The sequence below is a fragment of the Delphinus delphis genome, chromosome 19 (genome assembly GCF_949987515.2).
Source record: "Delphinus delphis chromosome 19, mDelDel1.2, whole genome shotgun sequence".
NCBI lineage: Eukaryota > Metazoa > Chordata > Mammalia > Artiodactyla > Delphinidae > Delphinus > Delphinus delphis.
Window position 1 is genome coordinate 50,629,101 of NC_082701.1, and position 14,120 is coordinate 50,643,220.

General features: G+C 59.2%; 3 protein-coding genes across 3 annotated transcripts; 2 read left to right on the forward strand and 1 right to left on the reverse strand.

The window, feature by feature from the left end:
* Positions 1-134: 134 nt before the first annotated feature.
* LOC138413885 (solute carrier family 2, facilitated glucose transporter member 4-like) lies at positions 135-2,177 on the forward strand. The gene is made up of 5 exons (XM_069540064.1): positions 135-167; positions 1,450-1,566; positions 1,675-1,847; positions 1,934-2,081; positions 2,172-2,177. The coding sequence occupies exons 1-5, from the start codon at positions 135-137 to the stop codon at positions 2,175-2,177; spliced, it is 477 nt and encodes a 158-aa protein (XP_069396165.1).
* A 17-nt stretch (positions 2,178-2,194) lies between these two features.
* Positions 2,195-4,962, forward strand: LOC132414260 (solute carrier family 2, facilitated glucose transporter member 4). Its single transcript, XM_059996647.2, has 7 exons — positions 2,195-2,287; positions 2,378-2,540; positions 2,627-2,814; positions 2,986-3,090; positions 3,239-3,340; positions 3,832-4,035; positions 4,565-4,962. Exons 1-7 carry the CDS (start codon positions 2,195-2,197, stop codon positions 4,766-4,768), a joined length of 1,059 nt encoding a protein of 352 aa, XP_059852630.2. The 3' UTR covers positions 4,769-4,962.
* Positions 4,963-6,136: 1,174 nt separating this feature from the next.
* Positions 6,137-12,127, reverse strand: YBX2 (Y-box binding protein 2). The gene is made up of 9 exons (XM_059996666.1): positions 11,851-12,127; positions 11,131-11,194; positions 9,665-9,698; positions 8,715-8,804; positions 7,805-8,089; positions 7,547-7,650; positions 7,100-7,277; positions 6,599-6,683; positions 6,137-6,501 (listed from the first exon to the last, which is right to left on the reverse strand). Exons 1-8 carry the CDS (start codon positions 12,125-12,127, stop codon positions 6,633-6,635), a joined length of 1,083 nt encoding a protein of 360 aa, XP_059852649.1. The 3' UTR covers positions 6,137-6,501; positions 6,599-6,632.
* Between the last annotated feature and the right edge of the window lie 1,993 nt (positions 12,128-14,120).

A 14,120-nucleotide genomic window follows, 5' to 3' on the forward strand; every position in this document is an offset into this window, starting at 1 on the left:
GGCTCGCCCTCCGCACAAAGCTCCGCGACCCCCATCGCCCCCGCTCCCTCTGCCCGCCAAGGCTAGGGCCGCAGACCCCCAGTCGCCTCCCTCTCATCTACGGCAGCTCGTGCATCTCCAGTTCCTAAGACAAGATGCCGTCGGGCTTCCAACAGATCGGCTCCGAAGTAGGGTTTGGCATGCGGGGGCGGGACGCGGACACGGGTCCCGCTTTTCTCGGGCTGGGGTCGCGGTTGGGGTCAGCTAGGGGGCGGTCCTTGCGCAGACGCAGGGGGTGGGGGTGGGGGACTTGCTATTTATACCCGGGCTGGACAACCCGTGACGGTCGGATTCCAGTCCCTCCAAGAGGCAGAGTGCGTCTGGGGGATTATTCGGGGGCTAGGACAGCGGCTGGATTCTGCGAGTCCAGGGTTCGCCCCCTTCTCTAGTTGGCGGCGAGTTGCGCCGGGATCGTGGACACTCTGCCCTCAAGAAAGCAGGTCCAGGCGGGTCTTGCCCTTCAGCAGCTGTCCGTCTGTCTCGGCTCGCCCGCAACTTTTCGAGGACCGGAGGTTCTCCGTAGGCCCACCCCCACCCCCACTCTTGTCAGTCCTCCAGGACGCTGAACTTTCCCTCGCCCCAAGGTTGGTGGAGGGGTAGAGGGGAGTGTCAGCCCTTCCTCCCCCAGCTCAGGTTTCCGTTTGGAGACAGTCTGTGCCGCCAGCGATCAGCCACCACCGCTACCGCACCTCATACCACCTTCCCGCCCCCATCCCCTGGGCAAGGCTCTCCCAGGCAAAAGCCAGCATGGCCCCCTGCCCTTCGTCGCAGCTTAGAGGGGGAAGGGAGGCCGGGGCGGAGACAGAGAAGGCCATAGGCCAGGAGGAATGACCGCGATGTCCTTTTGGGAAATGGCTTTCTTGAGCCTGTTGGGGGCTTCCAGGAGCCCGCGGAGAGAACCCCCAGATGGGAGGGGAGAGGACAGAGGCTGATGACGATAATGCACTTGTCACTTTATAAAACCAGCACTGTTGGGGACACTGTTAACGTTTGATTTTGATTTTCACACTTTCACTGACAGGTAGGCAAATTAGGCAACATCACCCCTATCTCCCCAGTTCAGAGTGGGGCAGTGACTTACCCAAGGTTACACAAATCTGAACTCAGGTCTTTTAAGCCCAAGCCTGTCCCAAGGTCACAGAGGAATTGTGAGACCCAGGTCCTCAAACATTTCTCTGCCTACTGGACTCAAACATCAGTTTCTCCTCCATGCCCTGGTACTCTCGGGTTCTTCCTGCTCTTGTTTACGTTGAGATCTTCAAGCGACTCCTAATATGGCCCACTTTCCCTCGCCCAACATGTTGGATGGAACCCAGCATCTCAAGGCTCCTGCTGGGCCTGGGCCCCTTGAGGAAGGAAAGATGCCATGATTCCATGTGATATGCCTCCTCTCTGCTTCCGCCTGCCCAGGATGGGGAGCACCCCCAGCAACGAGTCACTGGGACCCTGGTCCTCGCCGTATTCTCCGCTGTGCTCGGCTCCCTGCAGTTTGGCTACAACATCGGGGTCATCAATGCCCCCCAGAAGGTGAGGGGCTACAGCCGGCAGAGGGGGGGGCCCAGACAAGGCAGGGGGTGTCAGGAGTGAGCAGAGAGGGAGGAGTCTGCAGGGAATAACTCCTGTGCTGTCCCCTAGGTGATTGAACAGAGCTACAATGAGACGTGGCTGGGGAGGCAGGGGCCTGAGGGACCCGGCTCCATCCCACCAGGCACCCTCACCATGCTCTGGGCTCTCTCCGTGGCCATCTTCTCTGTGGGTGGCATGATCTCCTCCTTCCTGATTGGAGTCATCTCTCAGTGGTTGGGAAGGTATGAGGCTGGAGGGCAAGGGAAAACAGGAAGGGAGCCAGAGTACCAATGCCCTAACTCTCACAGCCCCACTCTTTGCCTGCCAGGAAGAGGGCAATGCTGTTCAACAATGCCCTGGCAGTGCTAGGGGGCGCCCTCATGGGCCTGGCCAAGGCGGCTGCCTCCTACGAGTTGCTCATTCTTGGACGGTTCCTCATTGGCGCCTACTCAGGTACCCGCGGGCACTGTGGTCCCGCCCAGTGCCTTGCTCTCCTTCACTCTCCCTGGGCTTGGGGGTCAGAGTGGGCAGCTGCCCTCAGAAGCTCTCTCCTTCCCTCTGCCCAGGGCTGACGTCGGGGCTGGTGCCCATGTACGTGGGGGAGATCGCCCCCACTCACCTGCGGGGCGCCTTGGGGACACTCAACCAACTGGCCATCGTCACTGGCATCCTGATTGCCCAGGTGACTGGACCTGGCCTCATGGGAGGCTGGGAAGGGGGTTGGGGTGGGGCTCTGGGGACAGGCTGAACGGCTCCCACCCTTCTGCCACAGGTGCTGGGCTTGGAGTCCATACTGGGCACTGCTACCCTATGGCCACTTCTCCTGGGCATCACTATGCTGCCTGCCCTCCTGCAGCTGGTCCTGCTGCCCTTCTGCCCAGAAAGCCCCCGCTACCTGTACATCATCCGGAACCTGGAGGGGCCCGCCAGAAAGAGTGAGCTCCCGTGCCGTCTTGCTGGTGCCTGTCCTCCTCCCAGGCCCCCTCCCTGCCCTCTCAGACCTGACCCTACTCACCTCCAGGTTTGAAGCGCCTGACAGGCTGGGCCGACGTGTCCGAAGAGCTGGCTGAGCTGAAGGAGGAGAAGCGGAAGCTGGAGCATGAGCGGCCACTGTCCCTGCTCCAGCTCCTGGGCAGCCACATCCACCGGCAACCCCTCGTCATTGCAATTGTGCTGCAGCTGAGCCAGCAGCTGTCGGGCATCAACGCAGTACGTATGCAGCAGCCTCCAGGAAGGGCAAGGGTCAGGGAAGAGCCTGAGAGGAGGGAAGAAGGGAGCAAGCCCCCTCCGTTAAAATTCAGGGTCAGTCCAGCTTGGAGTGGCTGCAAGGGAGGGAGGGACACATCCCTGCCATCCCCTTTTCTTCTCGCCCACCTCTAGGTTTTCTATTATTCAACCAGCATCTTCGAGACGGCGGGGGTAGGGCAACCAGCCTACGCCACCATCGGAGCCGGTGTGGTCAACACGGTCTTCACCTTGGTCTCGGTAACTACTTACCTCTGGAAGGGCCCCCACCATTGGTTTCACAACCCTGGGCTTCCCGGAGATCCAGCTCTTGGTTGGCCCCACCCACCTAACCCCTCCCACTTCCCAAGCCTTAAAGGCCCCTTGCAAGCCCTGACTCTCCCCTCAGGTGTTCTTGGTGGAACGGGCTGGGCGCCGGACCCTCCAACTCCTAGGCCTGGCAGGCATGTGTGGCTGTGCCATCTTGATGACCGTGGCTCTGCTTCTGCTGGTGAGGCCTAGGGAGAGGGAAGGGGACCCGTGGCCCAACCCAGGGGAACTGCCCCAAGGGGCTCTGTGGGCAGCCAGGGCCATGCCTCAACATACATGCCTTTGATCCTGAGGCCAGGCCGTATGCCAGGACCGTGCTGCCGAGGGACCCAGGCTGCACTTCCTCCTCTGGGTGGAAGCTGTAGCACAATCCTGGCAGCCAGGGAGGAGAGCCCCTGTCAAGCCTCAGGACCAATAATTCCTAAGGACCCAGCTCTAGAACCAAGTGGGAATCCACAGTCATAAGAGCTGGGAGACCACATGTTCCCTCTGCCCTGAATTGGCAAAGGGTGGCCAGCTGAATGTCAAATGCTCAAGGACCTATTCTAACCAAGGGTGGCCAGCCCCCCGTGAGCAGCTGGTAGGGGTAGATGCCAGTTTGCTGGGTTGAGGGCAAAGGAAGATCCAGAAAGACCTGACCTGAATTCTCCACCCTCCCTGCCTGGCCCCCAGGAGCGGGTTCCAGCCATGAGCTATGTCTCCATCGTGGCCATCTTTGGCTTTGTGGCCTTCTTTGAGATTGGCCCTGGCCCCATCCCCTGGTTCATCGTGGCCGAGCTCTTCAGCCAGGGACCCCGCCCAGCAGCCATGGCTGTGGCTGGTTTCTCCAACTGGACGTGCAACTTCATCATTGGCATGGGTTTCCAGTATGTTGCGGTAGGTCCCCTGCCCGGTCCCCATCTCCCACATGGTCAGCCAGAGGATGGCAACTCACACTCACAACTAGCCCAGTTGCTTTCCAGTCAGCATTTCCCCCTTTCCCCCGCCCATAGAGTGCTGGTCTGGGGGTCACTTTGGTGGACCACGTGGGTCCGGAAGACCACCTGTTCCACCAGAATCAAAGAAGGGAACTGACCTAGATTGGATAACAACAGAGGTTTCTTCAGAACAAACTAGTGGCATAACTTACTTAGACTAGGAGTAATATTACAAACTTCATATTAATACTGCAAATGGCCGGGAATCCACTCTGACTTCAGTGACTCAGGATGGTAAGAGAGGGAGAAACCAGGAGAGTTGGGGTTCAGAGAATTCTTTTCTCACTAAATTCTCCCGGTAATTTCCATTGCCCCGCAAAGGAGCCACCTGCTCTGTGCAGTATCCCTGTGAAGGCTTTCGTCCCTGGCTTGCCGGAGGCCACCCGTTCCCTCCCCTCTGTCAACACCTCTTTCTCCACTTGTCCCAGGATGCTATGGGTCCCTACGTCTTCCTTCTATTTGCGGTCCTCCTGCTTGGCTTCTTCATCTTCACCTTCTTAAAAGTGCCTGAAACCCGCGGCCGGACGTTTGACCAGATCTCAGCCGCCTTCCGCCGGACACCCTCTCTTTTAGAGCAGGAGGTGAAACCCAGCACAGAGCTTGAGTACTTAGGGCCAGATGAGAATGACTGAGGGGCCAAGCAGGGGCAGGAGAGCCAGTTCTTCAACCCGCCCAGAGACCCCCTCCTTTCCTCTGCAGCACTTTAACCCTCTCTTCCCCATTACTTCCAGGGTGGAGAAACCCCCTGCAGCCTGGTGGAATTGGGAAGCTGGAGGGAAGGGTGGTCTGAGCACCCCCCTCATTCCCCTCGTGTGACTCTTGGATTATTTGTGTTGTGGTTAGGCTGTGGCCGTGGGGTGGGCCATTCTCCCTTCTCATCCCCTCCTTCCTCTGTAGCCCACCCGCACCCCGCCCCAGCTCCAGGATACTTCCGCCCCGGCCAGAGTAGGGGGATTATAGGGAGGAGAGGCTCTAAGACTGACTTTCCGGTGGGCGTGAACTGAAGCCAAGAGCAGGACTGGAGAAGAGATATCCAGTTCCTGCCACCTTGGACTCCTCCCACTCTGGCACTTTCTCTGAATTCTTGCCACAGACTCTGGGTGAAAGCGGGGGGGGTCTGTCTTGTCCCCTCCAGGGCAAAGGACGCACCCCTCCCAAGGTCTAACCTCACCTCTCTCACTGCAGGCTCAGTCCTCTTGCTCGGGCTTCTGGGGTGAGAGGGAACACACGTCCACACGTGGGGAGAGGAAGGGACAGCAGGCGCCTCTCTAGACTCAGGGTTCCGGGCCCCACCCCAGCTGCTCCCCAAAGCTGCCAGATGGGGGCCCCAGCTCTTTCCTCCTCTCCCATACCGGGAGGGTGTTGTACCCAAAGGCTTTTGACCAACTAAGGGAAAGAGGGATTTGAAAGGCTGCCTGTGAACACTGGGCTGGGAGGAGCCTTCAGATATTTTTGTATATGTTTGGAAAAGAAGGGGCAGGGAGAAGAAACTGAAGGTCTGTTGTACTAAATGTATATATATAGAGATCCGTATATAAAGTTACTGTATGAGATGAGCGTCCTGTCATGCGAAGACACTCCGGGATGGGCTGAGGCAGGGACCATAGCCACCCCAACCCCCATCTCCTCTCCATCCTGCCTCAGCTCGAGGCCGCAGAACCCTCTGGATGCTGTCACTCACTCACCCCCCGCCACCTCAAGAGTTGTAGTCACTGCTTTCCTTAACGGTAGTAAATGCTCGGTAAGGTGACGCTGCAGGTGCCAGACGCTGCTCTCGGCACTTCAGGAAACACTCATTCTGCCAGCGAGGCATTAGCCCCGTTTCACAGATGAGAAAAGTCAACTTCACAGGGATGAAGGCACTTCTGCAGAGCTGTACAGCTAGAAACGTGGGCACAGGATCTGAGCGCAGGCCCTGCCGCCGCCCCCTCTACAGTAAGTTACCAGCGAGGCTCTGAACAGAAAAGAGGCAGAGACCAAGACAACAGGAAAGCCTGTTTTTGTTTTTACTGGAGGCTCAGGTGGCACATGACGGTTCATAAAATGGCTTCAGAGATAGGGGGTAGTGGGGAAACAAAAAATAAACTGGGAGGGGAAAGAAAAACAACCAGGAGGAGGTAAGAGCTGGCTGGTTCCTTCTCAGCCTGATTTAGGGGAGGGAGTTGGTGACTCTGAACTATAAGGATGGATCCCTTCCTTTAACCCTTGGTCAGGGAGAGAAAAAAAAGCCAAAGGCTGTTGCTTTGGCCCTCCTGAGTCTCCAGGAAAAAGGGGAAAAGCTGGTGTTTCGATGTCATGAATTGTGGGAAAGCGGGGAGGGAGGTGCTGGGTAGGATCCAGGTCAGTTGGAAAAACTGGCAGATACCTGAGAGGAAGAGAGACCGAAAAATCACGACCAGCAGCTTATCACCACCCAGCCCCATCCCCACCCTCTTGGTACCTGTCCTGGGCCTGCCACTCACCAGATGGTGGCTCTGGGTGTCCTTCGAGTTGGAATCACTCCGGTATGCCAGTTGGGGGGTCCCCACTGTTGATGGGGGCCGAGGTCTAGAGAGAACAAGGGTGGCCGACTGAGACCCTCTTGTCCTTTGGAGCCCCCAACTTCAACCTCCTCCCACCTTTTCTCTTCCCGTTCCTCCCCCAGTTCACATCCACAGGCTGGTGCTGGGGCTCCCAGCAGAGCTGAGAGGGAGTCTGCAGGGGGTGACGTGGGCTCGACCGCCTCTGCTGGGGTTTCCTGGTGGGTTGGGGTGCCCGCCAGGCGTGGACCCAGCAGCACTGTCTCTCGGGTGTCAGGCTGCGTGAAACAGGGTGGGTGGGAGCAAGGCCAGGAGGAGGGGGACAAAGAGAGGGAAGGGAAAGGAAAAGAAGACAGAAGTGGGGGAAGAAGGGAGACAGGCAAGTTGGCCACAGCCTTTTCCTTCATTCTCCCCTGCCACACACGGACAGTCCAAGGTCCTCACCTCTGGGGCTGTGGGCCGCCCGGGTCCAGGGGGCTGCTGACGTCTCCGCTGGAAGTAGGGGCGGTTTCGTGAGCGCTGGGGCTCAGGCCGGGAACCGTCAGTGGGGCCTTGGCTGGGCTTGGTCTCGCCATCCCCACTTTCTGTGGTGGGCTGCTGGGGTGGCCTGGGGTGGAAAGGCCTGGGGAGAAAAGTAGGGACCCTGAAGGGACAGGAGCCCTGTGTGGACCACGTCCCTCCCTCCCAGGGCCACCCAGCAGAGGTGGACCAGGCTGCCTCTCCGTCCCCACCCCACCCCAGCAGTGCCTGCTAACCCCTGGGCACCTCAGCAGTAATTGCTCAGCTACCCAGCCCTCATGACCACTGGCTTCAGGGCCATCCCCTTCCCATCCTCCTGTCCCCATACTGGCTGGCAAAGGGGAAGACAGAGCCCAGGACAGGGAGTCTTACCTTCGGTACCTGGGCCGGAATCTGGGTGGGGGTACCCGCTCATCTCCTTGCTGTTGGTCCCCCTCCAACGGGGCTCTCTCTTTGGGTTCTGCCCCATCAGTGCCCTGGGAACACACAAAGGCCCGGGTGAGCCGGGTGGCACCAGCTGTCCAGGCGTCTGCAGCTCTTCCCAGGCCACCATTCTGCTTCGTCTGGGGACTCTGGTCTCCAGCCTCACCAACTCTCGCAGCTGGTTCCCACGTTCCCAGTTCCCCTCACCTCTATGGGCGGCTGCTGGTTGGGGGGCCGAGGGCCTCGCACAAACCGCCGTCGGTAGAAGAAGGGCGGTGGGCGCCGTCGTCTGGGCCGCTGCCCGGAGTCTTCAGCACGCTCCCCTTCGCTGCCTAGTTCTGTCCGGCCCGATGGAGCCTCTGCCACCATGGGTGGCGGGGCAGCTGGGCGGGGCCGGGGGATGAATCGGCGGAACCTACGTCGGTTGGGGGCATAGCGGCTGCCCTTCACTGGCACCCCGCCGGGCCCAGTTACATTAGCAGCTTCTGCGCCCTGCAGGGGGAGGTGGGGAGGAACGGGTGAGAACCTGCTCCAAAAACCAGTGCGCAACCTTCCCAGTCTTGCCTGAATCATTGTCTTCCCATCCTTCCAGCTAAATGCCCCTTTCCAGCTTTCCTCCAGGTCCTATAACTTCTACTTCTTTCCACCCTCCCCAGAGAAAGAGTGGCAGGTGTTTGGACCCTTCTAGGAGGGACCACATCTGCAACTGGTCCTTTTGAAATAGCTGCCACTGGACCCTCTTGAGGTTTAGCCTGGAGGTGGGGTGGGGGGGGAGAAAGAGGGCTGGCAGTAGGTGTCTGTCTCCGGGAGGGCTGATTCTGAGAGAAGAATGTGGGCACGGGCCCCGCGTGGAGAACAGGCATGGGAGTATTTGGTGAACTATACAAAGAAACCCAGATACTGCTGACTGGTGACAGCGACACGTTCTTTAGGACATCCCTTGGAGTGGCCAGAACGTTAAGGATGACAAGGTCTGCGTGAGGACACAGTCCTGGTCCTACAGCCTGGGCCGCTCGGCCAGAGGAGGAGCTGGCCTGAGGAGGCCAGAGCCTCAGGGGACTTCCAGGCCACCCTCCCACGGCTTGGCGGGCTCTCCATCCCACCACAGCCCTCGAACCTTCTCTCCTTCCACGACATCGAACTCCACAGTCTCCCCATCTCCAACGCTGCGCAGAAACTTCCTCGGGTTGTTTCTTTTAATAGCTGTCTGGTTAGGGAAAGGCCAGGAGAAAGGTGAGGACAGCCAGCTGGGAGTCTCTTGCGCCCCTGCTGGGTCCACCACCCAATTTCATTCTTTTCAAAATTTTATTGAATACTTGTGGGCTGGGGCTGGAGGGTGGAGCAAGGAGAAGGCAGTCAAAGTTTAGCGGGGGAAAAGCCACAAATTAGCGGCTTTCAAACAACTGTGCAGTTCACCATGGTCCCCAGAACACACTCCCTCCTCCCCCACCCCTCAAGGATTTCAAGAAGGGAGGCAAGAAACATGAACTCAAAAGCAAAACAAAAAGCTGAGAGAGTCTTAAGTTGCAAAGTGGGTAAAACGTACTGTGCTTCTTACCTCAATCCCACTGAGAGCGCTCTCCACCAAAGCAGTGGTTCTCAAACTGTGCGTGCATCACAAACACCTGGAGAGCTTGTAAAAACAGGCTGCTGGTCCCTCCCCCAAGCCTGATTGATTCGCTAGGACTGAGGTGGGCCTGAGAATTTGGATGTCAGGTGATGCTGCTGTTGCAGGGACCACACTTTGAGAACCACTGCACCCAAGTAGCGCAAGCCTGTGTCCTGTCCCTTGGACACCGCCTGTAATTCATTCTAAGGGTGTTCACAGGTCCCAGTAGGTAGTGAGCGTGCCATGCCCAGAGGGCAACAGGTACGTTTCTTACAGAGACAACCCAACACAAGTGGGGCCAATGCAGTTAATACAGGCACCTGAGGCGGGTGGATGGGGGAACTATTTCCGGGTAGGAGATGAAAGCTGGAGAAACATGATCTGTGCTGCTAAGGATAAGGGCAAAAGCCATCAAAGAGGGCGGGTTCCTCCCCTCAGAAAGTCAACCTAGCTCTTACCTGGTGAACAAAGACATCCTCCTTGGTGTCATTCCTGCAGGACAGGATGGGTTGTTAGGGGGTGACTTTGGTAAGGCGCTCACCTCCACTGAAGCCTCCCTAGCTGCCATTCCTAAGACTTGTGGCCCCATCCTCTCCACCTTCCACGGCAGCTTGGGGTGAAACAGGGCCCAGGGAGTGAGACAAGAGCCAGCGGGGGCCCCCTGAAGCTGGTATGAAGCAAATATCCCTAAAACCTCCATGAAAAACCTGGGCTTCACGAGGAAAGGGCTGTGGGGGGAGGCAAAGGCACCTTGAAGGAGCTGGGCCAGATTTCACCTGCTGAGCACTCCACCCTCTACCCCAGGGCACCTTAGAACCTGGTGGTGCTGGGTATAACTGTCCCCAGCCAACAACCCCTCTTCTCCAACCCACATCACGGGTGGAAAATTCCACTCGGTTTCTTTCCTTCTATAGTCAAGGAGGGAGAAAGTGGGGACAGGAGTTGAGGTGCAGAACACGTTTGAGGAGGGGAAAATGGGTCAAGAACTTGCTCCAAACAGCCACAAAACTGTGTTCTCAGCCTGGAGGTGAACCCCAGGCCCCCTCTCAACACACCAAGAAATCAAGGATGAGAGAGAACATTCGATCTGTCACGACCTTGCCTATCACCCCAGTTTATCCTAGCACCCCAATGGGGGAGGGGGGAGGTCTTCCCTCAGAACCTCCCAGGAGTCCTCATTTCCAGAATTAGAGAGGGACCCTTCCCTAGAACAAGTGTTCTAGCTTTAAAGCACTTAGATCTGCACAAAGGTCAGCCTGCTAAGAGGGAACTGGGACCTCCCAGGAGGTCTGGGCTCGGCAGGGTGCCTGGGCTGGGGAAGGCCCTCTGGCAGAGACCTGGCTCCGCTCAGAATCCGCCACTACGCCCCGCCCAGTGCGGGGGCGGGGGTGGGTGGGTGGGTGGGTGGGAGGGGCTGCGGAACTGAAGGAAAGCAGAAGCCTCGGGCTGTGCTGGCGCCTCCCTTCCCCAACCCCCACCGGACGCAGTCCCATCAGGTGGGGGATTGATTCAACGAGCTAACAGCTCCGTTAGGGAGATGAGTTATGAGAGTGCTGAGAGTGCTAAGTGTGCTGCCCTAAACAGGAAATGAGTGAGGATTCCAGCCCCGAGGCACAGAGAGCAGGTACATTCTGCCACAAAGGCGGCGGCAAACTAAACCAGAAGGTGACCCAGACAGGCTTGGGAGGGTCAGAACCAGGTTTGCCAACTTCTTAGATCATTAATCCTCTGCTGCCCTTGAAGATGTGGAGGCGGCTTCGTCTTGCCCACATCTGTGCTGTGGTTAAAGACTTTCAATCAGCGTCAGCTGGACATTGCAACCATGTGCCTTGGTAGGGGTAGGGATGAGGCTGGAAAGGTGTCCAGTCCCACAGGCCAGTTTGGAAGGCACCCATTCCACCCCCTCCCTGGGTTCCTCAGATACCTGTTGATGAATCCGTAACCATTCCGCACGTTGAACCATTTGACAGTGCCCAGGACTTGGATTGCTGCCAGGCAGGGATGCAGTGGGGACAGTAAGATGGGGAAAGAGATGGAGTTCGACTCAGTTTTGAGACACTCCAAAATCTAGTCTACCTCCCTATTACCTATTAAGCTTAACTTCACGCCAACCAGGTTTCACCCAGTAGCTTCAAGGCATTCTTACCCCAGTTCCACTACGTAAATGGAAGCGCCCATACAGGGGGGGCTCAGGCTTTCAAAACTTCCGATTCTAAGGCACGTTCCTCACATCCTACAAATCAAGGCCCTTCACCTAGAACCGGGTACTCACCTGGTCCACGAACTTCCGCCCTCAGGTCATAACTGAGGGTCTCTCTAGCCCTCCCAGTGTAAGGGTCACTAGTGCACTTGCTTCCTGGTCCCAGAGATTTACCTAACACTAACTCGAGTCATCAAGGCCAAAAGTCTCCCGCCCCGGGGGCGTGGCCAGACCCTACCAGACTAACCACGCCCTCCCGCCCAAGAACTGCAGGATTTCCCACCAGGGGAACCCACTTCGGTCCGCTGGCCTCAGCCTAGCTAGTCCTTTGAGTCTCGAGCCAAACCGGCCTTCGGCTTTCCGGACCCCACCGGGGTCCACGATGCCCCTCCCCCAGCCCGCCGACCCCCTTAGAGCAGCCCTGGCGCGCGCCCCGCCCCTCACCCAGCACCGGCTTGTCCGCCTGACTCCGGGCCGGGGGCGCGGGGGTCCCCGAGGCCGCCGTCGCTGGGTTGCCAGGGGTGCGGGGGCCCGGCGCCGAGGGGGTCCCAGCAGCGGGGCCCGAGGAGGCTGCGGCTCCGACTCCGCCCGCCCCGCTGCCTGCTTTCTGCGACTCCCCTGCGGGCACCGGAACCACCACCGCTACCACCCCTGCCGCCGTCGCGGGCACCGTGGCCGCGGGGGCCGCTGTCGCCACCACTGCCGCCTCCGCCTCGCTCATCCCGCCGGGCCCAGTACCGGCCCCCGCCGCCACCTCCTCCTCCTCCGCCGCCACCGGCCCGGCCCCTCCCCCTGGCTCGCGAACCCACTGCCAGGCTTGGTCCTCGCGCCCCGAGCCTCGCCTGCACGCCGGCAGCGGGCCCTGAGCCGAGGCCAATCGGAGCCCGCAGCCGCGGCGCGCGCAGGCCCCGCCTCCCGGCCACAGGCCAATCCTAGCGAAGCTACCCCCCCAGGCCAGCACGCCGGCCCCGCCTCCTGAACTTGGCGAGGAGGCCGAGGCCCCCGCCCGCAGCCTTGTAAGTACACCTGGGCCCCGCCCCGTTGCCGTCACGTGACGCACCACAGCCCAACCCATTGGCCGACGGCCTCTTTCCCTTCCCCCCGCCCCTTTCCACCGGCCGCGGGAAATCAAACGGGCTGGTCGCGCCCCAACCGCCACCTGGCCTCTGCACGAAGGGCGGGGCGGGGCGGGGGGCGCAGCTCCAAGGTTGCCTCTGACGACCCGGGCGGGGGGCCTGAGCCCGCAGCCTCGGTCCCGGCTGTGAGCGGCACCGCTCGCTTCCACTCTCGAGGCCACGCTTGCCCGCACAGCGCCAGGTGTGGTTGCTTTCTCCCAGCCCGCCCGACCCTCTCCCTAGAGGATGACCCACACACCCTGGCCTGCGGGATCAGCCCGCGCGGCCAGCCAGACTTTCCCAGCTCACGGTTGCTCTCACAAGCCGAGGACTCACACTTTAGTTTGTTTTTGAGGTATAATTTACATACAGCAAAATGCACAACTCTTCGCTGAGTTTTGATAAACGTGTTCATCCTTGTAATCAACACCTTAATCAAGGTGTTTTTCCCTCGCTCTGGGAGGTTCCCTCGAGCCCCTTCCGGACAGGTCCAACCTCCGCACAAACCACCGCCGTTCTGATGTTTTCCACCCGAGATCAGTTTCAGGGTCCACAGTGCTGGGCGCTTTGGTCTCCGGCTAGGTGGGGCCTCCGTCTCCAGCTCCTCGCCCTCTCCCTGGCTGCTCCCTCCGCCTTCTTCCTTTTATCCAACTGGCCAGGCTCTTCGGACTCAAGGCAGTTTCGTCTGCCTCCATGTCTCTCAGGGTGACTTGGCTTCAAGTATCAGCTTACATTTCCCTCCTCACTATCACTTCTTTACTTTTCTCATGGCATTTTTTGAAATATGAAATTGCTTATTTATACTATTCCTGCCCACTCCGAAACTCTTAAGCCGTGAACTCCACAGCAAAAACCGTGTAGTTATGCCTGACTCCTGGAACAGTGCCTGGCATAACACTGGCACGTAATATTGCTTGAGCAAATGAATGGTCCCCATTCCGCAGATGAAAAAACTGAGGCCCTGTGCGAGGCTTGCCCCGGGTTTCTCGGGAGTCCAGGTGTCCGGCCCGGGAGACGCTATCTCTCTCCCAGAAAGATGCGGCTCCAGAAGCCGCTCCCGCCGAGGGCCGTCTCCCCGACCCGGGCAGGACGCGTATTTTTAGCAGGGACAGCACGCCCCCGGGCAGCACACGTGCCCCCAGGCTCTGCCCGGCCCCACGTGCGCTTCCGCAGCCCCGAAGTCCCCCGCCAGGCCAGCGTCCGCTTTCCAGACGGCGGCCGCTGCCAATCCCGGTGCCGGCGCGCCCTCTGCCGGCCTCTTCGGGAGGCCGCCCGCCCCGGCTTCCCCTCTCTCCTTCCACCGCTACCCCGCTAGCCCCGCCGCTCCCACCCTTTCGCAGTTGAAGATTCTGTTTCCCGGGGCATCGGGCACCAGAAAAAGAGAAAAGATGCGAAAACAACTAAATCAAGGCGAGGCCGTGAAGGATAAAGAAATGACCACCCTCTTTTAGACTATTAAGGACCAACTTACCTGTATCCAGCCCTGAGCTCAAGGAATTCGAGAAGCATGAGACCAAGGCTGGGGGGAGGCAAGCAAGGTAACTCACAGTGTGACCCCGGCAACCAAAGAATCGCGTGGAAGGTACAGAGGGAGCTCAG

Excerpts from the sequence above, each read along its gene's own strand:
- YBX2 (XM_059996666.1), bottom strand. The coding sequence starts at position 12,127 with ATGAGCGAGGCGGAGGCGGCAGTGGTGGCGACAGCGGCCCCCGCGGCC. Across the intron at positions 11,195-11,850 it reads GGCGGACAAGCCGGTGCTGG|CAATCCAAGTCCTGGGCACT; the intron begins GTGAGGGGCGGG and ends CCTGCCTGGCAG. Across the intron at positions 7,278-7,546 it reads TTCCGGCCCAGGTACCGAAG|GCCTTTCCACCCCAGGCCAC; the intron begins GTAAGACTCCCT and ends TTTTCTCCCCAG.
- LOC132414260 (XM_059996647.2), top strand. The coding sequence starts at position 2,195 with ATGTACGTGGGGGAGATCGCCCCCACTCACCTGCGGGGCGCCTTGGGG. Across the intron at positions 2,288-2,377 it reads CTGGCATCCTGATTGCCCAG|GTGCTGGGCTTGGAGTCCAT; the intron begins GTGACTGGACCT and ends CTTCTGCCACAG. Across the intron at positions 4,036-4,564 it reads TGGGTTTCCAGTATGTTGCG|GATGCTATGGGTCCCTACGT; the intron begins GTAGGTCCCCTG and ends CACTTGTCCCAG.
- LOC138413885 (XM_069540064.1), top strand. The coding sequence starts at position 135 with ATGCCGTCGGGCTTCCAACAGATCGGCTCCGAA. Across the intron at positions 168-1,449 it reads TCCAACAGATCGGCTCCGAA|GATGGGGAGCACCCCCAGCA; the intron begins GTAGGGTTTGGC and ends CCGCCTGCCCAG. Across the intron at positions 1,848-1,933 it reads ATCTCTCAGTGGTTGGGAAG|GAAGAGGGCAATGCTGTTCA; the intron begins GTATGAGGCTGG and ends TTTGCCTGCCAG.